This window comes from Drosophila busckii, unplaced genomic scaffold, assembly GCF_011750605.1.
Source record: "Drosophila busckii strain San Diego stock center, stock number 13000-0081.31 unplaced genomic scaffold, ASM1175060v1 chrUn_07, whole genome shotgun sequence".
Lineage (NCBI taxonomy): Eukaryota > Metazoa > Arthropoda > Insecta > Diptera > Drosophilidae > Drosophila > Drosophila busckii.
In genome coordinates this window covers 799,850-827,334 of record NW_022872723.1, presented here as the reverse complement: position 1 = coordinate 827,334, position 27,485 = coordinate 799,850, and the positions used below count along the sequence as shown (strand labels likewise).

General features: G+C 40.3%; 3 protein-coding genes across 8 annotated transcripts; 1 reads left to right on the top strand and 2 right to left on the bottom strand.

Annotated features, from left to right (window-relative positions):
• Nucleotides 1–1,536: 1,536 nt before the first annotated feature.
• LOC108594398 (LIM/homeobox protein Lhx3) lies at nt 1,537–27,485 on the top strand. 5 transcript variants are annotated; one of them, XM_017979563.2, is made up of 7 exons: nt 1,537–2,041; nt 25,142–25,316; nt 25,447–25,649; nt 25,716–25,908; nt 25,977–26,128; nt 26,199–26,393; nt 26,454–27,485. In XM_017979563.2, the coding sequence occupies exons 1-7, from the start codon at nt 1,663–1,665 to the stop codon at nt 26,747–26,749; spliced, it is 1,593 nt and encodes a 530-aa protein (XP_017835052.2). In that variant the 5' UTR covers nt 1,537–1,662; the 3' UTR covers nt 26,750–27,485. The 5 variants fall into 5 exon arrangements, with proteins under 5 accessions (XP_017835052.2, XP_033150653.1, XP_033150655.1 ...); XM_033294762.1 differs by having other exon boundaries at nt 25,438–25,649; XM_033294764.1 differs by lacking the exon at nt 1,537–2,041 and adding an exon at nt 23,445–23,578 and having other exon boundaries at nt 26,454–27,484.
• Nucleotides 5,586–6,194, bottom strand: LOC108594400. The gene has a single exon (XM_017979564.2). The coding sequence runs from the start codon at nt 6,178–6,180 to the stop codon at nt 5,626–5,628; it is 555 nt and encodes a 184-aa protein (XP_017835053.1). The 5' UTR covers nt 6,181–6,194; the 3' UTR covers nt 5,586–5,625.
• On the bottom strand, nt 6,164–6,576 carry LOC117134633. Of its 2 annotated transcripts, none has more exons than XM_017979565.2 (2): nt 6,434–6,576; nt 6,164–6,379 (listed from the first exon to the last, which is right to left on the bottom strand). In XM_017979565.2, the coding sequence occupies exons 1-2, from the start codon at nt 6,482–6,484 to the stop codon at nt 6,182–6,184; spliced, it is 249 nt and encodes an 82-aa protein (XP_017835054.1). In that variant the 5' UTR covers nt 6,485–6,576; the 3' UTR covers nt 6,164–6,181. The 2 variants fall into 2 exon arrangements, with proteins under 2 accessions (XP_017835054.1, XP_017835056.1); XM_017979567.2 differs by having other exon boundaries at nt 6,164–6,376; nt 6,434–6,564.

Sequence of the window (27,485 nt, the reverse complement as noted above, 5' to 3'; positions counted from 1 at the left end):
GCAAAAAGTTTTCTGCTAAAGTTTTGTACATTTCGACAGAAAATATTGTAATGTCTGCGTAGAAGTGAAAGAAAGGAATAACGCAAATAGGCAGAGGACAAGGCAAGCATGAAAGTATGGCGGGGGCAGAGAAAGCTTCTGCATTAAAATGTTGATGTCGTTGTCGTTGTCATAGTCGCCATTGTTGAGTTGTTCTTGTTTTTGTTGTCGTTCTGACTTGGCTGACTGCATTTTACCATATCATTTGTGTCACATTAAGATCAATTGGTACACACACACACACGCACACTTGCAGAAAAAGGCAAACAACATAAAAAGTATCGTAAAAGTCAAATAAAAAAGCTCACACAACAACAGCAGGAGACATCAGCAGGAGGCAACGACAGCGGCAGCAGCGACAACAAAAATAAAACGTGAGCAGCACTTGCAGGCGAGGCAGACAGCGCAACAAAAGCGTCAAAAAGTGCGCAAAATATGTAGCAACAACAACAACAACAACAACGATAGCAGCAAGAGTAACTCGCAAACAACGCAGTCCGCTGACTTGGCCTGTCAGCTTTTTGCCAGTGCTGCTATATGCCCCAGTCGTGCCCATTTAGCCGCCGCCATTTTGTCGGAGCTTTTGCCCGTCGTATTGCCAATTGCCGTCGCCAAAATGGCGTTCGCTTCAACAGTGTAAAACGTTTAACTGTGTGCGTGTGTGGTGCCCTAATATTCCAAAAGTCACAAATAATAAGTTAAAAAATAAAAATATCAACTGAAGGAATTGTTAAAGTGCAATCTTAATTATATGTAACTTACATAGTATTTAGTTAACGCAAATGCTAATTTATTCGTCAGTTGCAAGATATTTTTGAAATTCTCTTATTTTCTCTAGCAACATAAGACTGTTTCATTATTAAAACTTCTTAATGCATAAATCAGTGTTGGTGGTATGATTTTTAAATTGTATAAGCTTAGGCCTCAGAGCAAGTGAATATAAAATTTTGAAATCAATATTTATTCAAAACTATTGAAAACATAAAATGATTGAGCAACTACTATAAATAATATGCTCATAAATAAATTAGCAAACACTGTTCACATGATGCGTGCGGCTTTTAAAAGACACACACATAGGCAATAAAGTGTGTCTGTGGTTGTGCACCTATTGAAAGTGTTTTTGTACTTACCGTAGTAGAGATACTTGAATCTAAACTGATATAGCATTGAGCATTTTAAAGCACAGACACACACACAGAGGCATAATCGAAGGCAAAGAAAGAAAACACCGCAAGCGTTACCGCTCGCAAAGCTGATAAGAAACATCCACGCGACGGTGAACGTAGTTGGGCTGGCTGCTTTAACCGAGCTGCCAATGCCAGTTCTCTTCAAGCAACCAACTAAACATAGTCTCGACAAAGCATTTCATATAACGTATTGTAGGAATACAACTGAAATCAATAGAATGCCGTTTAAATAATTGTAATTATCGTATTCGGGAACGCGCAGTGCTTAATAAATTATAGAAATAATCAAAGAAAATTGGAAATTCAGTGTGAATTAAAGTTTAAAGTGCTTCAAGTGCTTTATCAAAAATAAATTATACGACACGTGTGCCCGCCCAACAGAGAAATCAAAAATACCACTATCCACAACAATTTTTGGCAATTATTTAGAGAGATGATGCAAACGCTGAAACCGCCACCGCCACTGCATCAACATCAACACCAACACCAGCACCAACACCAACACCAACATCAGCACCAACATCAGCACCAGCAGCATAATCATCAGCAGCACATACAGCAGCAACAGCAACAATTGGCGCCAACGCCGCAGCTGACTGTCATGGATAATCATCAGCAGCAGCAGCACATACAACAACAACAACACCAGCAGCAGCAACAATTGGCACCCACGCCGCAGGCATCGCACCTGCTTACTGGCCAACACAGTCATCACTCTCAGCAACAACATTCTGGACTACTGCCTGTCGACCATGATGACCCAAATCCAGAGCTGGTGCTCGCTTTAATTTCAAGAAATCGTGCGCTCGAGGGTGAGTACAAAGTTCTTCTTTGGGTGCATATGGCCAATGGACAGTGGTCAGTGGCCAGGCCAGGCCAAGTTGGATTTCTGCCTGCCTCAAAGCATTGCCTTCGCTTGTCTAATAGTCTTACTATTTTTATTTTCCTTTTATTAATTATGCAAACTTTTACTACAGAGAAAAGTTCGTGTGGGTGTGCTAATGTTTATTTGTTTTGATTGAGCGTCGTTGAAAGCATTTCATATGTTGTTGGATGGGTGCTGAGACAGGCATTGCGGTTAGCTGAGCTTAAATCGGTAGGCCTCTTCCATTTGGAGGCTAAAGTGTTTTTCAATTAAGTTTAACCGCTCAGCCTGCAAAGGCCTGGCCTCATTTTATATGCTCTTTTATGGTGTGACCAGACACCAAATAAGGGGCAGATGGGTTTAGCTGCCAACTGTTAAAAGTTATGATGCCAAGAGGATAGAGAGAATAAATGGGAGTGTATATGCTTTTATCCAAAAAGGTTGGAGTGATTTTAATGTCTTCAAAGTACAATAGAAAATTTGAATATTTTGGCAAAATATAAAAATTCTGAAGCTCAGATAATAGAGATTTTTTATAATTGGATTTGAATGGTATATTTTTGTAACTTTCAGAATACAACGAATTTACATTTTATTTTGGACTTTAGATCTTGAATGTTGGGAATGCGAATAGCATATAGCTATTCTATATACCATAAAATCCTTACAGTCGTTTCCTTCTAACTTAGTGTGGTCTGAAATAATTCTAGCACTTAATTTTAGTATTTTAGCAATTTGAAGAATTTGGACAGTATTACCCGTAAGTCTGAAAAGTCGGTCTTTAATAAATATTTATGGAGTGTAGATTCATTCACTACGCAAGTATAATGTAATGTAGAGCCTATTCCCATAGTTTCGTATGATGAAATGCTCGGAAGGTTCTCATTGTCGGACAATCTTCTTTTTTTTAAATTCTGGTCGTTTCTTGCAAGCAAGGTGTAGTCTTTGTAGGAAGGTGTTCTTTTACTGTATTCGGAACACCGAACCTACTAGGCATAGTTGGTAATATATCGTAGTCTCCGGTGCTGCTATATATGAATGCATTTATAATTAGATTTGGCTGAGATCATCCAACGTTGAAATAAAAGTTTTTAACAGAATTTGTCATTTATTCAATTTAAACAGATATTTAGAATGTTGGACAAAATAAAATCGATTTAACTTGTAACAGGCCCTTCGTGTATCAAGGACTCTATTTGAAGATAAGCACCGCACCTCCTCAGCTCTGAAGCCTTTGTAAAATTTACATATGTTTTCCAATTCAAGTTTCACTCAACCCCAAGCAAATCAATCGACAAGCCACAGCCTCGCTAAAAGCTTAGTGGGCCTTCAGTCATGTTGAGCTGAGCGTAAAGCCAAAAAGTTGACAAGTGACACAATGGTGGCGTAGAAGACATGCGCCGCACCCAACTCCAACTCCATGTTGTTGTACTTAGTCGGCACATGTGGGCAGACAATAGACAAAAGTCGCATAAAGCAAACTGTTGACAATGTCCAAATGTCTGAGACATTTGGGCTTAACGTAGCTGCAGCATTGATAATCCAGTTGCGAGGACTATTCCCAGTCCATTTGTAGCACGTGGCGCGGACTAGAAATGAGCATTGCCAGTATACTCATTTCAAGTGCGCCGCGATTTTGTTTAGAACACGCGTAATTACAAACAAATAAAGAAGCGGGCACAAACCGCATCTGCGTGGGCCTATGCCGGCAGAAATACACGTGTCGCTAATACAAGCGGCAGAACTAAAGGCGCTGGAAGGGACTTGGAGTGCAGGGGCGTGGCAGTCGACATATCCCAGCGGAGTTGAGCGACGTTCATAGAGCGTCGTGCAAAACAAGCAGAAAAATTGAATTATGCGCTTGCGGTGCTTCTGCCTTCCCCCACTCCCCCACTCAGGCGACCTTACCCACATCCACATCCAGTTCAACAACCGACAATCGACAAATATTTTGTTATTTGCACATAAACATATTTATCGAGTTTACTTGCCTTGAAGTGCGTGCAGCAAGTGGTTCGTCGGCCGGCGAGGGGTTGCGTGAAGGGAACAAGGGGATCGCTGGTATTTTGGCTGAACCCACGGGTTTTGGGTTTCACCCGTTCGTCAAGCTTCTTCGCCTGCTTAGGTTTATTTTTCATGTTGGTCTGCTGTCAAAAATTGTGTAAATATGTTTGTCGTTTCTTCATGCACTTAGCGCTGGACAAACAAAACGCTGGTCCTGCTTTCTCCCTCCGTCACCCCTTACCCATTACCCCTTACCCCTAGGGCCTGTAGTCCTTTTAACTGTGCGCTCGCGCACTTGTCGCTCCGCCACGGCGCACGGTCGTGCGTTCAACGCGTGCCGTTCGTTAGCCGCTCTTGTGTGGCTTTCCTATTAACGTTCACCCCAACTTGTCGCCTCACCCTTAACCGCTCGCGAGCTGCGAGCGTCACCCCCCAAGTGCTTAATGTTTAAGCGTATCACTTTGGCTTGCTGTTTCCTTCCTACATTGTATATACTTCCTTCCTTCCTTATTGCCAGTTCTTAGGGTGGCATTATTGCTGTTGCCTTTTTGGCGCACACATAATTTGTCATAATGTCAACAAGCGAATGATGCGCAGTTTTCCACAGGATCAGGGGTAGCCAGCGAGACTTCTCTCCATCTCGCTTAGGTAATGCAGAAACAAAAATTATTGAAACGTTTTTAGATGTATTAACAAAGGATGGAGATAAGTACGGCATATTATACGCTTATTAGCAGAGCTTTAAAGGCAATACATTATTATTGAATATAACCGGCAGTAATTGAATTAATTGGAACGGATTTTTCTTATTCATTTGTTATAGAGTATTTTGAGTGATAGAGTAAAAATGTATTTTGTACTCGCTGTTAACATCCCAGGTAACAACGCTTCTCAGCTATAATCATTTAAATAGACTTCTGTTTTTTATATTTTTGTTTTGCACCTTGGACGTACCTAAGACTTTAATTTAAGTAGAATTTGCTGCAAGTTTTTCAAATATTTTCTTTTCAATGTCATAATTTTCAAGCTATATAATTTACACCTTTATATACTTTTTTGTTTTGATTATGGAATTATTTGCGTAGTGTTGAAAACATAAAAGGTAATTTTTCTAAGGATAGAAAAACGAAAACTTAATAAAAGAGATAGAAAATAGGACAGACAGAGTTGATCCGACACTACGAGTTAGAATTATCTATAATTTTTGTCTTTAAAATTCTACATTCCAATTAAATTGATTTTTTGAGTTTCAAATTTGGTCGCCTCGTGCAGCGATTGCATATAAAATACACAACTAATACAAATCGAAAAATAAATTTTTCCTTTAAAACTGACATTATTGCTTCTACATTCGAGTAAAATAAGAAAAAGGAATAAGTATTCCGGATAGGAGATTGAAAAGAATTTACCCAAAAATCATTAAAACGGCAAAAATGGTTAGAATGGTTTTTAATCATTTTCTCCTAATTTAAAATTTAATAGGACTTAAAATTTTAAATTTTCTATTTGGTGCCCCAAAACTCAGTTCTACATAAACCGATAAGCAATCAGATATATCGCACTTCTCTGTCCAGCAGAGGACAACACAATGTGCTCCACCTCATTGCTGAGCAGACTGCTCAGATCATTACTAATCGTCTCCACTGTCGCTTCTGCCGCATTGGAATCAATGCTCACATGAATTTCGTGCAGAAACTGGGCGCCATCAACGGCAGGCAATGGGCTGCCTGTGCCAAGGCTAAAGCTGCTATCTGTGGCTGTTTGATAGCTGCTTTCGGTGGTGTAGCCAGAGTCCTGAGATTCGGTGTGAGTCAGATGAGCGGTGCCAATGCTACTAATACTGCTACTGCTGCTGCTGTCCGAGGGATTGCAAGTGGAGCTGTCGTCAGTGGTGGTCGTGGGCCAAGAAGCTTGTGCTGAACGCTGCTCCGAGCTACTGCGTCGCATTCGCTTCGACTGTGCGCACAATGTGCTATATCCACATTGAAAGCTGCTCTCGGATTTGGTCTGGCGAGAGAGGCTTCTCTTCCCATTACCGCTCCTGTTGGAGGTCTGCGGCAATTGGTGGTCTGTCCCGGCCATGTTATGACTTTCTACGTATCTTCTTAAAGGGTATTTTGGGTGGCCTTTTACCCACAAATTTGCAGCCCAGTGTTAGATCTGTCAAGGTACCTGCCTCCTCGGTAAAATCAGTTTGAGTGCAGCAACTAAAAGTTTTGTGCACCTTGGCCAGATCTCGTCGAAAAGCGTCATAAGCCGTCCAATTCACATCGGTCATCTGCTTTTGTAGTAATGCCAATAAAGAAAATGGTTTTCTAACTCATTTCTTACTCACGTTCTCTATTGGAACAGTCCTTGTTGGAGCCTGCTCACTCTCTGAGAACATAACGCGCGCATCAACTGCAAACCAAATTAGCAGATTACCAAGTAGGGTTTTATAATAAAATTTAGTGGAAAAGATTTCGAATGCCAAATTGTAAATATTTATAAAATGTCCAAGGCTTGAAATGAGCTAGGCTACTTGATCTGATATTTTTCAGGATAAAATCCTGAGAATTATGCTGATTCTTAGTTGTAGTGTAAAAATATACCCCGAAATACGCGAAAATATACGGGATTAGGCATAAGAATAAATTCTAAGAGCCCAGAAGCCTTCGGCAGTTGCCTAAGTTGCTGGCAGGTTCAGAGCCAAGTAAAGAAATCGCTTGATTTTGTTATTGTGGCACCAGCTGCTTGTTTGTTGTTCGTTTGCGCGCTGTTCACTGTTATTTTCTTTTTATTATTTTTATTTGTTTGGTTTTTTCTTTTTTGTTTTTTCTTTTTTGAATTTTTCTGATGGCGTCCACATAAATCATTTTTTGCTCGCCATTGCTCTGACTGCCTGCTGCATATTTCATGGCGGTTTGTTTGCGCTACTCATGAAGCAGTGTGGAGCGATGGCTGAGTAGGAGTGAGGGGTGCGGGGATGCTGGGTCAGGCTGTTTGGTTGGGGGTGAACGTGCACAAAAGTTGCGCTTAGCAGCGACGACAGCTTTTTGACTAGAGGCAGGTAAGCCAAGTAGTTCGCCCACCCATACTCACTACACGCCCCACATTTTGACTGTTTGCTTGTTTATTTGCTTTTTTCTTTCTTTATTTTGGCAACAGCCCAGACCCAGAATGAAGCAATGCCTGGCAATGGCTGGCAATGGTTAAGGAGGAGGCAAATGTTTAACTTACGTTAAGTAAATAATGGGGCGTTCATATGACGTTGCAAAAACTGGAGCGTGAGAGTGTGTGGGGAGTATAGAGCATAGAGCAGCTAGCACTCACATGTCTTTCTAAAAGTATGCACTCGTATGTGTTTGTGTGTCCATGTTTGCAGTAACTGTTTGGTTATACGTTTCCTTTTCGCTTAATAAAATAAAATATGAAGGTTGCTGCTTGCCAGAAGAATAAAAATATCAAGCGATAAGACAGAACTGCTTATACACTTTAACGACGAAATTAGACGAATTAGACGAAAAGGTTCAGATTTGCACATTCAATAATTTACAATATTATTTAGACTCTGAGTAATGCTAGCATTCCCAGTTATATTATTTGCCGGTGGAGTGTGCTATGCTTAAGTCTTCAAAGCAATTCGCTGGCTGACAGTTAACATCTTAGCACGGAGGTCTCCTACAATTTGTAGCTACAGCTGTTGCTAAAAATCGATAGGATTCATATTTTCAGATGCATCCAGAATATTTAATATGCTTACAGCCAGCTTTTGCTTATTTTTTATATTTCTTTCTTTGCAATGGGAAAATACAAATAAACGAAATAATGTGCTTGTTGTTGCTGCAGACATAGCGTACTTTGAAGCGCCCCTAGCCTGCTTTGAGCTCAAAAGTAGCAAGAGACAGTGAAATAAAAACGCGAAAAACCGTATACGAAGCTGCTGCACATACAAGTACCAAATACAAGTACAAACAATATCCCGCAGCGAACTTTATTAAATTACACGATTTTGACAGTTAAGCAGCAGGCGGGCCTTCCCTCACCTCCCCAGTTGTGTTACCAGCTTCCAGCTAACAGCTCAAAACTTGTTGTTCAGTCTCTGAGGTTTGTGTATGGTATTGCCATTTGCTTTGGCGCAAGTGAAAATCATAATTTTTCGTTATTTTATGTAATACACTTGAAGCTGCCAACAGTAGCAACCCTCCAATAGCTAAACACCACCCAACCCCACATCTTTCTCCATCCCCCACCCATTCGCTTGAGTTGTCTGGCAACGTCCTTTTTTTTATGGGGTATTCCTTGGGGGTCGGTTTAGGCAAATCGAAAATTGTACTTTGCTTTAACAAAACAAAACAACTGAAAAATCTCTCCAATTCTATCCGGAGGCGTTTACCAACTTTTATCATTCTGCAATTAGCGTGGTCATGTCGTCTTTGCAGTGCTTATCGTTACCGTTACCACTCGGTAGTCGTTCGCTCGTCGGTTACTCGTGCTCACAAAACAAGCCGCTGCTAACTGTAAATATTTGTTCAACGTTTTAGTTGCAGCCGATACCTGCTGATGGTGATGGTGTTGTACCTTGAAATAAAAAGGCAGCTACAGCTACAAGCAACCGCAGCCAGTTGCGGCTGGGCGATAACATGTTCACCTAAAGCGTAGAATCGTGTCTTGTCTATATGTATCTATAAATACGGCCGACGTCTACATACCTTTCTATTTCTATAACATTGAGTCTGTACTGCTCTGCTCGTTTCTGCTCTGTTCTTTGGTTCTGTTCTATTCTAAGTAGGGAGCATGTTTGTCGGTTATCTGTGTACCTAAACGTTGAGGCTACGGGTACAAGATTTGCCCATTGAGCAAAGACACGCTCGTATTTGTTTACATTTTCACCCGGTCTACATAAATGTTCCGATAAGAATAACATGCCATGCTGCAACTCAAGAAGTCTATAAGAAACTAAAGTCTAAGGTCTAATAGAGGCTTCTATTATATGTTCCAATTATGTGGGACAAAAATGTTGTATAGAGAAAAGCTTAGACAGCTCAAAGGATCGCATGTCCTACCGTACTACGTGTATAACAATAAGCCAGCAAAGCTAAGAAAGTTCCTTCAGCGCATTTCATTCGCTTCACAAAGCCCAAACAGTCCGCCTACACCAAGTTAAATGAGTCTTATTAACATGGAAGCTTATGCAGAATTCTTTTCATGAATAGCCAGCCCCTCAAGTTGGCACAGACTCTACCGCTACCGCTACCTACCCAACCCTTGCAGTTTCTTTATGCCTTTTTATTTTATCTGTGATTATTTTCCACATCGCTATGCCCATTGTCTGGCAGAGTTCTTTTGTTCCCTAACGTATCTAAACAGGTGGTACCAGCATGTGGTCATGTGGTGGCTACTGGGGAAGTCCTCGAGTGACTCTTGTTTGCCACCCCAATATACGTATGCTCTGTATCTGCATTTTGTAGATCTTTGTACTTTGTTTACCTTTCAATCAACAATCATATACATATTTCCAAAGCCTACACATAGAAGAGGCTTGTGCTTTGATTTTTGGACAGTAAGTCAACCACAAATTATGCGCAAGCTTGTGCTATTTACATATTATTCTTTTTATTTTGACAGGTGCGCTAATTGTTAGATGTATGGCATAGTATTTGTAGTTATGCCATTATTAAACAATTGAATTTTCGTTTCAACAATAATCGATGTGATTAGTTAACTTATCTAGCAGCGACAAGTAAATTGAATCGAGAAGTGGATTATCAAACAAATTACTTTACAAGACTTTTGTTATTCTGTTTGCTGTCGCAGCAATCGCAAGAGCCTGTTGAAGATGCGTTGCTACTTTAAAAACTGTTTAGATTACAAAACTGTAAAAATTAACTACGTTGACATACCAACGGCATTTTCGCACTCAATTAGATGGCATTAAGGGTTAGGGATTTCTGTTCTGTCGTTCCATTAAAGTTTTATTCACGCAATCGGAATTCAGAGTGAAATGGACAAGCTTTGGCTTACGCTTACGCTTATGCTTACGCCTTTAGGTAGCGTTGTCACACCAACAACGAGACAAGCGAGCAAACCCAAAAAGGGGAACTCAATTCCCGTCTCAGTCTGGCTCTGGGCCGTGCGATAATAAAAAACAATTTGCCACCCATTGGGCATTAACGACAACAAACGACAAAAGCAGCTTCCAGCTTCGACGCCCTATCTATCTATATATCTGTCTGTCTGACTGTCTGCTAACTACCCGCCCAAGTCAGACATACATATGTATATTTATACACACATATATATCGCTGGCATGTTCGTGTGCAATTTTGTCACAAAATGGCAACATATGGGCAAATGGTTCCTAGTGATTCGAGTGGTTTTCGAGCTTAGCAGGCACATGCAATAAAATCATTTTGTTCAATGAACGCTTTCAGTGCTGGGCGTCTATATAGCGCACCATAATTTGCGACATACGTTCAAGTCATTGGACAGGTCAACAGTTCCCACATGTACTCGGAGTCAGAGCCGCAGTCGCAGTCGATGTCGTTATCTTTGTTCAACATGTGGGTGTCATGCATTTTGTAAATAAATCCATTTATCTGTTTGGCAGCCTTTGATTTAGCTTGCTTGCTAAGTGAGGGACTCGAGATGTTAGTAGATATTACAGACATTACATTATTCAAAATGTGAAAAAAACAAAAAAAAAAAACAGTCATTCATAGGAAAACCCAAAAAAAAAATTTGCAACCCAGCTATTGCTTACGTCTAAATCTAGTCTTATCTAGCTCGGTCCTTTCCACACCGCACTGACTTGGGCAACTATAAAGAACTCTCAGTAAATATTACATTATCAAGGTAAAATAGTGCCGCAGACTTCAAAGCGGCACAAATAACTTTACTTTAGATTTAAAAAACGATTATATTTGACTTAAATCCCAAGTAGCAGGGTTCCAACAGTGTGAAATCTAGTAGCTGCAATCCCAGTCGCATTTATGATCTCGAGTGCTCGAGTAGCTGCTAAGCCCATTCCCATTCCCATTGCCCATTGCCAGTTGACGCTAGACTATATACCAAGTTATACAATATTGTTTGACATTTTGAAGTGGTCGCGCGAGCTGTTGGGTGTGGGTAGCTGTTGCTGGAAAGTAGTTCAACATAAGCCATTGGCATACAGTGAGGGGCGGCAGCTCTTAGAAGTTTGAACGGGTTTCTTTGCACAGCAATTGACAACTGTCTAGCTTGGGTTATCGAATCTCTAGCCCAAAGTCACAAATCTAATGGGTGCGTCGTCATACGAACTCATGGTTTACGTAGAGTGACACTTATCTGTTTGGCTAACTGTGAGTGTTAGTATACCATGAGGGGCACTTCACTTCACTTCACTAGCCTTAACTTATCACGACCGTAAGCCTGATAAGCCCCAACAGAAGTGGCCGATTGTTGCAATAAATCAAATTCAAAGAGCCAAGATCTGCAAGCTTGTGACAAAAACTAAAGCTATATATAACATTAAACGTAATAGTTGGCAAATAGGTATGATTCAGTGGCCAAAGCCACACCACCTCGTTTAAAGGTAGAATCATTCTTTATATGATTCTAAGCTGTACAAACATTTTCAACGCTCCAGACTTGAACAGCATAAAGTATAAATAAAATAGTAAATAGAGTTTATATTGTGGTATGTAAAGAAGAGGACAAATCCGACTCGTAAATTCGGGTATAGCCCATAGATACGTAGTTTGTTTCAGAACTCTCTACTCTACTCTTCGTAAAAAAAGATAGATGTCCACCATACATATGCAGTATGAGCTCTCGTGCTGATTCTTAAGAATATTCAAGTTAAAAATTTTCTTACTTATAGTGTGTGATCTCGCCACTGTCAAAGTATATTGTTTGTATTTATTCGTTCAACAATATTAAAATTCATTCAGACTGCTTATGCGAAATCAAAGAAATGATATCTCACACTGTCGGTTGTTCGATATTATACAAACAGCTATGAATTGTAAACAATAAAGCGCAAAGTATTAACATCATGTCAGGAATTTACAATATTCTAAAGCTAGAAAAACATTTGGGGGAAACCAGCAAAAATGCGATTAAGAATGGAGACAGCTATAACTTTAAAGCAGACCGAAGTCAGTTACTTAAATTATGTTGTGTAGCTTATGAAATAAATTCTTTTGTTTGTTATATTTTCCACAATCCACTCAGCCACTTTTCATTTAACATCGAGTTCGTTTGCACGCCTGCACAGAATATGCAACAAAATGAATCTTGACAGAGTGAATGCTATGGGTATATAGAAATATCCTGGCTGGGTCACGCTTCACTGGCGACTGTCACATGGTACACACGTAAGCAAGTTGATGGCGGTCATTGCACGTTTTGAAAATTTTTGGTGTTGAATCTCGGACTAAAATAAAATTGCAGCTAAGTATAATTTATGGCTCCAAGTTGGAGACACAAACTTTGCACGTGACCCTGCAACTGACGATGAAAACGAACTAAGATGTTAAAGCAATGGATAATAAACAGAATTCCTTAAGAGCGATAATAGCTTAAGTCAACAACTCAATTATTGGATTTTCCAATAATTTTTATTTGCTTTTCGTATTATAATTCACTCACATTCAATAATTCGCTATATTTTAAAGTTGACAATCAGACAGTGAAAAGTAAATGTAAGAACAGAGCTGCTGCAGGACTGTCTCCCATTCTCATCCAAAACGAAGCCAACTCCAAATGCAACCCTTAGGCAAATTTCCTCTATCTCGCTTCTATCCAAACGACCAATACCAGCGCCATATAAATATGGCGACGTCCATTTTTGTGGCTGATATTTCAACAACAAAAAGCAGAGGCAAGAGCTCTATGTTCCCCATTTACCCAACCATTTGGGCGCCATCTTGGCTTCATCAAACGTACACAAAAGCCCATAAGGGCAAAGCCAAGATAATGGCAGCCTGGCAGCCAAAGCCAAAGGACTGTGAGCAGTTCAGTTCAGCGCATCAGCCATCGAGGCAGGCAAATAAAAAGGGCACCAAAGAAAAGTCGTTACCACCCTCACTCCTCAAAGACGACCCCCCACCCCTAACTTCTCCTCGGCCCACACCTACACTTGCAGCTAGAAAGTTTTCTGGGCTTCAAAAGGAAATCACCCCAAGTGTGTATTTTTATGGAGACCGCAATAAACCTTTTTCCTTTGCCTGTTTTGCTGTTCCTGTGGTTGGTTTTTTTTTTTTTACTTTTCTTCACTGCGTTGAGGCGCGCTTCGATGACTGCCAAAAGGTTGGGCAGATTCTTCTACGGGCTTCGGGTCCTGCCTATTTGATGAAGTTGCAAGTTGTGCGGCATACAATACAAATACATTTGCCATCGTTGCCGTCGTTGGCCATTTTTCTCTGGGCATAACCATAAAGGCCGCAGCGCCCGATTGATGGCCATAGCGCTCAGCAATTGAATGGGAAAGGCACATACTATTCACATGGTCACAGCAGAGAAACAGAAACTTTGGGGCCATCGTTCATAGACGCTTGTTTCACGCCAGCTGTAGTTCGAACTAGATCTTTTTCTTGTTGTGTGTGTGTGTGTGTGTCTGTGTGCGTGTGTTTTTTTATAGGCCCGGTCAAGGGTGCTCTGGTTAGCGTTAGCTGGTCAGCCCCGGGTTGACGCTTGAATGGCTGCGCGCTTCTTTTGTTTGCCCAACATCGTATAGAAAAAAGCATAATAAAAAGGCGAACAAAATGCTTTTTTGCAAAGTAACCAAAAGTGAGTAAAAAACAAATAGAAAATTGAAAATAGAGAATGAATACGTTTGTCTTGTGTGCGCGTGTATGTGTGAGTGTGTGTGTGTGAGAAACCTCTATTGTTTAATGGACGTCAGCTGGAATGTGCGCCAGAAATTGAAAAGTTATTGTGTGCTCTGCCACATTCAACGTGCTGCTGCAGCCGCGGGTTATGGGCAAAAGTGGGTGCGAGTGTGGGTGTGGGTCTGAGCGAGTGTGGGCTAAGGCTTGGCCCATCGGATTGTCGTGACAAGCTGCTACTTAGCTGTCATTCCTACTATTTCACGTGAATTTTTTTCTGCGCCAGTGCACAAATTGTGAAACTAAAACATTTGACAGGTTATTTTCTATTTGGCCGTGGTCTTTTGTACATTTGTTTTTTTGCTCAGGCACAACGACTGTGCATTTGCATTTGTTCAAAAATAGTTCGTTTTCGTATGCAGTCTCTTTCAGTTAAACTAGCAGTTATCTTTTGCCTGGGTGCAAAATAAATTGCAGAGCTGAATGCTGCCCTCTCACTCGCACTTTTCTCAGATGCAATTCCTTTGCACACACTTCGACCGCAATTAAGAAATTACAAAGCAGGCGACAAAACCTAAAAAAAGCGCAGTTAACAGTTAATGCACAAAAGCTCTGTAAGCAAAGGCAGTGAGGAAAAAAACACATGCATAAAGTAAATTATAATAGGCATAATAAAAACGTGGCAAGAACCAAGCGACAACAAGTCAGCGCACTTTGTTGCCATTTACTTTGCGTGTAGTACACCGTCTGTGTATATGTGTGTGTATGTGTTGGTAAGTGCTTTGCACGGAATTAAAAGCAAACGCATTAAAAGGTGCCCAAAAAGGAATCTCACCTTGGCAAATGGCAACAACTGACGACAAAATGGCGCAGCTGCTGGCTTAATATTACATGAGCGCACACAAACAGCGTCACACTCACACACACACACACACACAGACAATGTTAACGAGCAACATTTTTAATTATGAAACACTAAAAGTGGCAAAGCCAAAGTGCAACGTGTGTGTGTTTGCTGTGAGTTGGGGCCTTGCTATTAACTTAAACGCCTCTTTGCCATTTAATGGAAATGAACCTCGTCGTGGCAATGGGCAGTTATCTGCTTAAGATAATGCCGGGCGTTCCTGCCGGGGCTCAGGTGCTGCGTCTGCTTAGCAGCGACCCCTCTTAACCGTTAACAGTAAACGTTTATGAACGCCGCTCGTGTTAACATGGCCTAATTGTGGCCCCCGCGCTTAACAGCGCACTCACTTTCATGCAAAAAGGCCATGCTCCTGGTCATATTGAGTTACTTTACCGTTACTTTAATTGCAGCCACGTGTACACACACAAAAACACACACACACGCACACACAACCAAGTAAAGTGGCGCTGCTCGCGCCTTTATTTGTAGGGCCTCTGCTCTGGAGTTTTCACCTGGCAATTGAATGGAAACTTAAGCTGCACCTAAGCCGATGCACACGCATCGAGTTCACTTTACCAAGCACACTACTCCCAGTTTCCAGCTGCGGACTCGACTGCTGGAGTCCAAGTATTCCACGCAGCTACAATTTCACTGCGTGCAACGCAAAGCAATAATTGATATGCGTCTATTGCTTGGGAAGCAGAGGAGTGCGCAATGGCGCGTGCTGAAGAGCAGAGTGAATACACTGTGAGAATAAAATGAGTCACTTAAGTAGAGCATTAATTATATATTGAGCTCACTTACTTACACGTGTCATGCTAAATTCTTTGGGATTATTCTATTAGTATATGATGTAAGCGTTGATTTATTTTACACAAATGTTGTAAAATCATTTTTAGACGTGCATATGTATGTGTAAATGTGTAACTTGCGTTTATTGCAAGTGCAGACTAACCTAAAGCGTTTAGAGCTTCGTCTCTAGTTTCATTGATAGCAATGGATGATGACTTAGTTTTTATTGCAGCGTTTACTTTACTCAAAGCATTAGACGCCGCTGACAATTGCCAGCGCTAATACGCACCTCGATATTGATATCCATTACAAGCCCTACCCCCAAGCACACACACACACACACATCCACCTACACACACATAGACAGAGCAAACAAAGTTAAGTGGCAGTGTCCATAGACTATGCAACAGTTTTGGCTCTTGTTGAATGTGCAAGTTGAGCTGAGGCCGTTGAAAGACAGTTTTCATAGGTTTATATTCGGCCAAAACAATTGAGAGTAGGCTTGAGGGCATAAGTGTGAGACGATAGGGTGGTGGCTGGGTTGCCGGTTGTAAATTGATTAAGGTCATTATGCAGCGACGGGTAGCCTGACACGTAATCCCAGCGGCATAATCAGCAACATATTGTAGCAAAAACTTCTACCACACTTCGCTCTCGCCCAATAAAAAAAGAATCCGTACGTAACAGTATTTTTCGGAATTTAACACCCTTGCACAAAATTTTAAGAGCTCTGGCTGCAAGAGGTTAAATGGCTTGAGAGTCAGCTTGCCTTGTTTTATGGCTTACCCAGTTTTGTTTAACGATAAAACTTGACTGGGACTCGGCTGTCTGCACTTTTAAACCGCTTCCAATATGTAGTATGTATCGGAAGGATCGCAATCCCAGTCCTTTTTTGGGTGCGCCCTGCGCATTATTCATGACTTCAATGCAGCTCCCCCAATCCCAATCCCTTGACCTAAGAAAATTGGCGCAGCTGCTCCACCAGCCCAATCAGCGTTGCCTGCCAGCAACTTTAAGGCGAATCAGCTGACGGCAACAAGTGGGGCCCGCAGCTCGGAAGGTGTGGTTAACAACGCCTCTAAACGCTGCGAATGCTTTTATTACATTAAAAGCATTAACGTTACGCATTAACGCGAAATGAGGGCAAAAACAGTCGCCGCAGCGAGTCGACTGGCAATACAGTAAAAAATATTGAGCACTCTACTCAACCACTTACTTGCAACTCGAGGGCTGCAAGCAGCCACAGCCACAGGGGCAGCACCACCAATATGTCATCAAAATGCTTCAGCCCGGGTCGAGCGGGTGTGCCTGGAAACAAACAAATAGCGGGATTTTATCATAAGCGTTATAATGGGCTCGACTCTGGAGGATATAGATTTGCTTATTTTATTGCACAGTTGACTTGAACTATGTGTGCATGTGAATTTGAATTTGTTTATTGATTTATTGACTAGAATTTCTTAAAACTCTGCTAGAACTTTCGATAGTAATTAACAAATGCAACATATAAAAATATGAATAATTTTGCACCACTGTGCTCTAGATTTGAAAAACTTGACTTTGACTATGACTATTATGTTTATGCTCGTGCTACCCCAGGCAATGCCTTTGTGTGCGACTCTATTGAATTGATTTCGTTAGGGAAATAACAACAGCAACAGCAGGAGCTGGAGCTGGAGCTGAAGAGACACCCTCTGTGCTGTTATCCTGGCAGGCTTTCTTGCTTTTGCTGTTGGCGAGGTTATCGCAGCACTGTGATGTTTCCATTTGAACAAAATAGAGCACTTAACGGGAGAAACTGCAAACAAATTATTGCACTTGCTGTCACCAGTGAGGAGTTGTTTATATGTATGAGTGTGTGTGTGTGCGCCGCCCCCTTGCTGCACTGTCGCCACTGCCATTGCATACACTTAAAGGATTACAAGCGGATCTGTCGCTTGTTTGCCGCTAAATGGACGCATTTACTCGCCGGCAACAGCACACACACATACACAGACACACGGAGAGGGGGGAGTGGGAGTGGGACGAGAGGTGGGTAAGCGGTTGGTTTGGTAACTTGTTGTGGGTTTGGTGCGAATCGGAGCAAGGCGGTTGCTGTTACAATGGTCGGGCGCGCTTTTTATAGCCAATGAATAGATGAATGAATGAATGCATGACAAACTGACTGACTGACTAACTGACTGACTGACTGACTGACTGAGTGACTGAGTGAATGAGCGAGTGGGCTGGCTGGTCGTTTGGTATGCTCATGGAGTTACTTAATGGATTTGGTTAAGTGCTGCATTGACATTTTGATAAATGCTTTGGAACAGATGCGCTGCCAGCGCTGCGTTAAATGGGCGTAGCCACTCTCTTGTTGTCAGGACAAAGCAGGCAAGGAACCAACCAGGCAAGTCCTACGCCTCCGCCACACTTATGATAAATAGTTTTTATTATGCAGGGCCGGCCAAAAGGAAAATTCCCCAAAAGGCTGTTAAAGTGAATTGATTAACCAGCAAATTGCCGCAGGACATGTTCTTGAGCTGGGTCAAAGCTCACTAACTTGAGACTATTCATAATTTTCTCTTTCATGTGGAGTAATGTAAGATATGCTATCTTATACGATCCTATGATTATTCTATCTGAAATATATATTTGCTCTATTTGCTTGTAATAATAGCTTTAGTACTATATTTTTATACGCTTCAGATTATAAATTTGTGGTCGTTAATCATTGCTCGATTTGCAAGAGAGAAGGTGGAAAATTCTCCAGCCTGTGCTTTATATGTTTGGGGTATTTAATATATAAATTTATTGTCTCTAGCTATTATAGTCTGTTGTTATTCATACAGATGAACGGACTACACAGATTATGCTCGAGATCAAAAATATATATACATTTTTAACCCTCGGATGAGGAGTAAGCTTGAAGATTGCTCCTCGTTCGAATAAGGAAAGGTATCGAACTCCTATTGCTTCATGAAAGTCTTACGTGTCTTTTAAGAGACCTCGACTTATTTCCCCCAGCTTCTTACTTTAATTATTCCCTAATTGATGTCTTCTGAGTCTTTTAAGACTAATCGTTATATTGGCTTAGAAGTTAGAGTTCTCAACGTATTCATATAAGCAGAAATGCCCGTTAGTCAGTTTACGGCAGACAGCTCCGTATTGTCTCACAAAATTGTATGTCGCTCCCTGAGACCGCCAATTGAAGGGTAAATCCTTATTTTTTCCATTTTTAAAATGCCTTTTTTCAGAAACAATAATACCTAAACAGCAACTTTTACACACATACTACATGTATTCTTAAGTATTTGATGTATTAGGTATATTAAGTAAATGATGCAATTTAAATTGACATGTACTTCTGGTTGTAAATTAAAATAACTGTCACTTTTGAGTATGGATAGTTCTTAACCATCAACTTAAAATAGAGTTAACACAGCAAAGTTAATGACCATTGCCAATAGTACTGGCCAATCAGAATAGTACGAATCAGCTGCTGTTCTTCTGGTCCAATTTCGGACTTTATATATATTAAAGTATAAGCACCGTTTAAGGAAAATGCTGTAATATAATGTTATCATCAGCACCCGTAAGCAATAAGCTCACTGTACTGACCATAGGCAAGTGTCAATTATTTTGGTTGTTTTGTTGTCTTTTTATTTGGGGTTCACGCTACACTTACTTAGCTGCCCTCAAATGGCAAAACTTTTTGTAATGCTTTGAAGTGCCTCTAATTAGATAATATGCGGCCTACGGGCTATAGTCCAGGACTCGCCCCGGTCTTCAGCGCAGATGACGCTGTTGTGGCTGTTGTTGTTGATGTTTCTGTTTTGTTTTGTTTTTTCCTATGCAAAGTGCTTGGCTTTAAGTAAAAAGCTAAAAAGGCAAGGACATAAAAACGCGAGCGATGCCACCGTGCGCGCAATTTGAATCATAATGGATGCGTGTGGCAGACACCAAACGACTGGCAGGCACGCGATGTGGCAAGCACAGCTGCTCGTCGAAGGTGTAAAGTTCACGTGTGTCCACTTACCCAGAAACTCAAGCTAAGGCCAAAGCACACACACCCACGCTGAGTGCTCGCTCCTGCTCCCATTCCACGCTCGTTTCGTTTTATTAATGCTCTTGGAGTGCTTTCAATGTTTTATCGCCCGAATAGCTTCTGGACTCCAGAAAGATGTCTATCGGCTGGACACGAGCAACCCTTTCAAAGTGCATCGACTGTTGCGTAATAACTTTTTGTTGCTCATTTTACCCCCAACCACCCACAACATTTGCCTATAAATAGCCGTCAATACTATTATGCTTATGAATTTCGAGCTACGGCTGACCGGTTGACTTTTTTATCTAAAGGGGTCTTTTGTTTGGTTTCAGCAACTAATGGACAAGGCGGAGCTAGTACCTCTGCTTCTCCTGTCGCTTACCCTATCGTAACTCTATTAAATAGCTATAGGTGTACTGAACTGATTATGGACATTTTGTTGTCAAGAGGTGTTGTGGATTTTGTTGGCTAATTGAGTTCTCAGTCTAATAACTACAAATAACAAACATATGCCATCAATTATGATACAACTAATGGAGCAAAGAGTGTTTTTATTTTGATTATTATAATTTAGAAATTAGAAACTTTAAAAATGTTTCTGAACATTTTTCTTATCAATAAACCCAAGAAAAAACTTTGATAAATCTTAAGATTTATAAGCTATTGAAATATCAAACAATCTTTAGTTTAAAATATAATAATACTAATAATACATTTGATTTCTACAAAATCTCTCTATTGAAACTTGTATTAAAATGGTTCATTTTTATTTCGCTTTTTATCCAAAAAACATGGAAAAGTCGTACGTTTTAATTAAATTTAAAATATAAAAACTTACTTACTTACTTGTAGCTTTCTGCTACAATCATTTTCTTTGAAATTAAGCTAATAGCTGTTAAATATTTCATTGAATTTTACATACCTAAGCTGCTTACAAGACTAAACTAAATTCTACTCTATTCTTCTAATTATTGGCACTAAGGTCCGAGCTATTAACATTTTTGCTTTCTACATAACATGAACATATGGATTGCATAATATTCTACAATCTGCTATTTCAGGTCACCTATAAGCATATCTTAAAGTCTTGCTGGTATATTTTTGATAGGTTTTGTGTCCATGTTCTTTCGATAAAAAATTAAAGTTTCCGTTCCCAAGTTACTTGTTATTTATTAGTAGATATGAAAGCTACTTGCATGATGGAGCTTATATATCCCAAATAACGTTTATGTGCAATCGTTGGTGTGATAAGAAAATTCTGTTACATTCGTATTTGTTTGTATGATATTTTGAGTATCAACTGTCGCATAACTCAAAATCCAAGCAACATAGCATATGTAAGCAAAAGCTTAATTTCAACAAGAGCACACTGAGCGCTTTCAAGTGTTAATGCCAGCAATACTGCAAGACAGTGAAAAGCCCAAGTGAGTTTGCAATGTTCAAGAAGTAAAGCCAACAAATTGCACCACCGCCAGCCATTTTGCTGGGTCCCAGCCCAGGTCATATAATTGCTGCTGCTGCTGCTGTTGTTGTTGTTGTGGGGCGCTTGTCCTTATTTGTCTTTGGTATATGACGATTATGCAACAAGCTGATAGCTTGTCCACTTCTAGTTGCCATTTTTGGTAATATGAATTTTAGACTAGCATTACCAGCTACCGCTCCACAGTGCAAGCGAACGCAGGAACGAGAGCACGATACAAAACAAATGTTGCTAAGCCTCAGACACACCCACACACTGACACACAGACTGACATACACATACACAAGGATACAGCTACAGATACAGATGTAGTCAAGTACAAGCGGCAGCTTTAGCTCTTGGGCATTAGAAATTGTAATCCCTGCTTTAGCGCACATTTCACGGCTGCCTTTTGGGTTGCCAGCATATTTAAGCTCGCATTCAGAGCAGCCTGACCCCGAAGCGTTGCAGCGCTCTCCTCTCGCCTCTGCAGAGCACTCTCTTTATCTGGCTCTGCCTCTGTCTCTGTTCCTCGCTGTGCTTTCAGCGCACTATGACAACATAAATTTAAACGCCTTCGATGCGGCCATATGGCCTTTTGCCTTTTACCTGGAGGCTTTATATACAATTTAAATTTCTCTTTCTCGGCCATTAAGCATGCGATGTGATACAGCTGTTATGTAAACCAGTATATATACATATACACATTATGTATTTGTATTTCACGTTAATTATTGTCATAATATAACCTAAAAGTAGACTATGAAAAATGTTTGCGACTAAGCAGTAGAGTAAAGGCTTTTATAAATTGATAAATGGACGGACAGAGGTATGGCATATATTGTTCATATGAAGATCATACGCTTTCCTTCGAAACTACGATTGAGCCTCAGTGCTTATCTGCTTACATAACATTAAAATGTTGCCTTTTTGCTTACATAAATCATCAATTATAACTATTTTATATTAATAAATAGTGCTATTTATTTATACATATATGACTATGCAAATATTGGAAGCAAATTAAGTTTAAAGCTCGATGGCAAATAAACAACAAAAATGAAATATGTACTTTAAAAACGTCAGATAGTCTGTCATTTGTAGTGTCTGTCGTGTGGAATGAGAAGCAGCAAAAAATAGATAATGTGTGTTGATGGCAAAATTCAAATAAATTTTTGGTTACACATACACTCTAACATTATGTATGTATGTAGATTTTAGTCTGTCGAGCACGACAGACCAGACGAAAAAATTTGAGAAGCTTTAAGGTCATTTTACAGTTAAACAATGACACACACAGCGCAGCAGTAATAACAACAACAATAATGCGTATACGTTTCATAACAACAATAAAGCAATGGCAGCCAAGTGCTGTGTGTATATATGCACAGGTGTGTATGTGTGTGTGTGTGTGTGTGTGTGTGTGTAAAACGCACGTAGAATTTGCAATAGTAAAAGCAGACAGCAGACAGTGAGTAAGTGCGAGCGAGTGCGCTATATTAAAGAAGATAGATAAAGTGAGCGAAAGCGAAAAAAAGCTGAAAAGCTTTGAGACCACTCCCCAAAAAGTTCAGGCGACGGCGCAACCTGCACGCACGCAAAACAACCAATCCCAAGCATAAATATACACACACACAAAAAGCAACAACAATAACGAAAAAGGAAAGCAACAACAACAACAGCAACACGACGGCAGCAGCGACAGATAGAATGTGTTACAATGCAATTTCCCCGCCAAGTTGTTGTTGTTGTCAGACCAACCCAAAAACAATTGTTCGGGGGCAAAAGACAAAAAAGGCAAGCCTGGAAAACTGGCACACAGTCAAAATGTGAGCAACAACAACAAGATGAAAAGCACAGGGTGCAGCAAGCACATACAATTTCTAATTGGAAGTTTTGTGCAGTCTGATTTACTAAGGGTTGGGCTCTGCCCGCGTGATTATGTCAGCAACAACAACAACAACAACAACACCCACCACCAGCAGCAGCAGCAACAACAACAATAGAGTGCAAAAACACACGCCAGTGACGTCGCAGCAACTCAGTTGCTTTCCAAGCGTTGACGCCGCCGCACTTGCTCTCCCATGAGCGCATCGGCCACGCTACACACACGTCCATTCGTTGTTCGCCTTTCAAGCTGCTTACTTTTGCTAACGGTAAAAACGAGCGCGTCGCTGTCGTCGCGTCGCCGTCGGCCCATGACCATGCGCCAGCTAAGCTCTCACAAGTTGTGAACACAAGCAACATCTAAATCTTATGGCATAAATATGTAACCAAAGTGAAAATTGTGTGTTTCAAAAATTCTATGCTTGCCTACATGTATATAGTGCACTTACATACATATAATCATATATAGTACATAAAAAGTCGTGATCTTGTTGCCTCCATACATCGTTTAGGCATGGAACTTTTGAAACTAATGATGTTCAAAAGTGACTTTCTGTCCAACGGCAAATGTGACGATCGCGTACCGCCAATCAACTTAAGTCAATTGCCCGAGTTTCTATTGTGTAAGTAACGTAGCCAGCAAACATTTAAAAATATGGTCCATTTCGGTAAATTAAATATAATGTAACATACTCCAAGGAGCTTAAGATCAACCGATAACTAAATCATTGTAATGCACGGACCTAGTTTTAATCCAATTCGTTAATTCAACAGGAATTTAAAACTATTCACGAACTCTTATTCTTACTCTGTTAAAAAACAGTTTTTGATGCGTAAGCACTTTAAAGTAAGAGTAAGATAAACTACAAAAATTGTTATTGCACTGAATATATATATTTTTTTTATTAATATTACAAAAAATAACTAAAGGAAAGGAGTGCTAAATGTATTATTTTCTGAAAATCAACGAAAGGTATATAAATTATATATGTGAATGAGCTTTTGTAAAATGAAACTACTTGAAATTACAATATTTGTTTTTAATGTTTCAATACGGTAACAATAGTTACAATTTTAATTTGCAGTTCTTAAACGACATCTTAAAGAAACCACCAATTTAGCTAACATAACTAACAGAAAAGCCATCATTCTGAAAGTACCACCGTCATAGCCGCCAGTGTGAGACCCAGTTAAAGAAAGTGTCGAAATACTGTAATATTCGACGCTCGAATTAACTCAAACTCATACTCATAATGTATGCTAAATTTGAAATTGAATATTGAATATTGTAATCGAAAAAAGTTTATTATTATTTTCGGGGGCAGCAGCATCAAGTACCTCAGTATGTGGAAAATTAAAATGAAATTATAAGGATTTTCAGCCAAGTTTGAATCAAGTCCGTTCAATATTATGGGCGAAAAATGGATTTTTTCAAGTTTGACGGAGAAGAGAAAATAAGTTATTTTGAAATGTCGTACGGGCTTACTTGGATATTAAGTATGGTGTCTCTCGCTCCTATAGTCTTTGAATTCTTGTTGTTGTTGTCATACAGACATACATGGTGTAATAGACTCCTGGTTCCACACGTCATATACAAAAAAGTATCTCCGTAGGCTACACCGCAGTGAGCACCTAATACAATCAATTGATTAAGAATATTCGTGATTTGAATAAGTCTTCCGTGTCTCTTTTAAGCTGATGCATGCAAATATTTTTCAGCTAAACTAAAAGATTATTTCACGATTTTTTGTACAGTGTACAAAATATGGTCTTAGAGGTCAATTATAATTATTATATTTGAATATGGATTTTTGTAAATATACAAGTCACATCTTATTTATGGTTTGCATTACAATCACTGCTTTCAAACTGATTTAGAAAAAAACTATCAACACATTGGCATTTGGTGTTAGATTTTTAAAATAGTTTTGCTTTGTTTAGTTTAATGACAGATCTTAAATAGACGACAAACGTAGAACAAATTACAAACAAATAGCTCAATTAATATTTTTTCTTGATTTGATTTGAGAGCAAAAATATTTAAATAGAAAGCCTGGAAAATATTTAAAAAGCAAGAATTTTAAGAAATGGGTAAATGCAAATGAATAGTGCACAATATAATAATAAAAGCCAAATGGAAATAAGCGAGCAATTAATTGAAGCAACTACTCTCTGTCCAATTGCAGCAACGATACCAAAGTGTGGTGGCTGCCACGAACTGATACTGGATCGCTTCATACTAAAGGTGCTGGAGCGGACATGGCATGCCAAGTGCCTGCAGTGTAGCGAATGCCATGCTCAGTTAAATGACAAATGCTTTGCCCGCAACGGGCTGCTCTTTTGCAAAGAGGACTTCTTCAAGTAAGTAAATTTCTCTAATGGCAACCAGGGCCTTTGGTATGTGGTTGCCCGGGGTGCCTCTCCGAATGCCAGTGAGATTAATGAAAACTTCTGTTGTCGTTGCGCCGTTGCCAATGTTTGGGTCGAACAGACGTTATGGTACGAAATGTTCCGCTTGTGATATGGGCATACCGCCAACTCAGGTGGTGCGCCGCGCCCAGGATAATGTCTATCATCTGCAGTGCTTCCTGTGCGCCATGTGCTCGCGCACCCTCAATACGGGCGATGAGTTTTATTTAATGGAGGATCGCAAGCTCATCTGCAAGCGTGACTATGAGGAGGCCAAGGCGAAGGGTAAGCTCCAATGCTGAGCAAATCAAAATGCATTGCCAAAATACCTTTTCATTGCTTGTGGGATAGGTCTCTATTTAGATGGCTCGCTGGATGGCGATCAGCCCAACAAGCGACCACGCACCACAATTACTGCTAAGCAGCTGGAGACACTAAAAACCGCCTATAATAATAGCCCGAAACCCGCGCGACATGTACGTGAGCAACTCTCCCAGGACACTGGACTGGACATGCGGGTAGTGCAAGTCTGGTTCCAAAACAGGTGAGTCTACAGCTCAAGCTAAAGCAAGCCAACCGTTATAATTAATATATGCTAACAATTTAATTCAGACGCGCCAAGGAGAAGCGACTGAAAAAGGACGCAGGACGCACGCGCTGGAGTCAGTACTTCCGCTCCATGAAGGGCAACTGCTCGCCACGCACTGATAAATTCCTGGATAAGGATGAGCTAAAAGTGGATTACGACAGTTTTAGTCATCATGGTAAGTCTTTTAGCTGCCGAGCAAACTAAAGACGCTTTAACAACCGTTTCCCTTGCTCCGCTCATCTCAGATCTTAGCAACGATAGTTATAGCACCGTCAATTTGGGTCTGGACGAAGGCGCTTCACCGCATAGCATACGCGGCTCCTACCTTCACGGCAGCTCCAGTCCGTCGCAGTATCCACCAAGCAGTCGCTCGCCGCCCACAGTGGGGCAAAGTCATACGTTCGGTTCATACCCAGACAATATTGTATATACTAATATTGGTAAGCTACCATAATAAAGGCAAATAACGGATTTTCACTTACATTCGGACTGCTTTACAGATCATGGAGTGGGCTCTAATATACATCCAAACAAATCACATCATCGCCTGCATAGTAGCAACAATGTCTCGGACCTGAGCAATGATTCTAGCCCCGATCAGGGCTATCCCGACTTTCCGCCTAGTCCAGACTCCTGGCTGGGAGACTCCGGCAGCACCAACAATACCAGCACAAACAATAACACAAATAGTAATAATCACAATAACAACAGCAGCAGTGGGCGCGCATCAAACCAAAATCCCAGTGCCAGTGCCAGTACCACGCCCAATCCGGCAACGCCTGGCGTACACTACTGATACTCAAAAATACTTTTGCGTTATTTTGAGATGCAGTCGCACAGTTTGCTGCTTGCTGCGGCCCAGCGGGAGCAGCAGCATACTTAGCAGCAAAAAGGATTTTCATAGAACTAGTTAAACAGAAGTTCCGTTACTCGATTTTAATAAGTTTTTTCTAATTTTAATAAAAGCTTCTGCTTAGAAGCATGAACGCAGCCTATGTTGAGGTGTTTACCAACACTGTATCTAAATATTTGATTTCTTACTCCACATTGTAACACAATTTGCTCAAGATTTTGTAATTTCGATTTAGTTAGGATTCGCCTAAAAGTATGAGCACAAGAACTTTTACTTACAACTTTATAAACAAAAAATATGGCTTCAATGATATTTAATGTTATTCTTTTGTTTATGTTTATGAAATGGCTACTTTTAGTGTGTGTAAATATTGTATATTTGTGTATAGTGAAAAGAGAGAAACAGAAACCAAAACACACATAACTACGTTTTAAATTAAGTTAAGTCTGTATAGGGGCTACAACAAGCTTTGTCTGGAGGCACAATGCACAACATTTACATATGTATAAGGCCCAAAAACAGCAAAGCCCTTAGAAAAACAAAGAAAAAAACAAACACAGTTATTTATTGCTTTATATAGGGATACAAGAATTGCATAGAAGAAATATCAATTACGAAAAAGTGATGTCGTATATACATACATATATCTAAAGTAATACCAAAAAATATGATATACAAA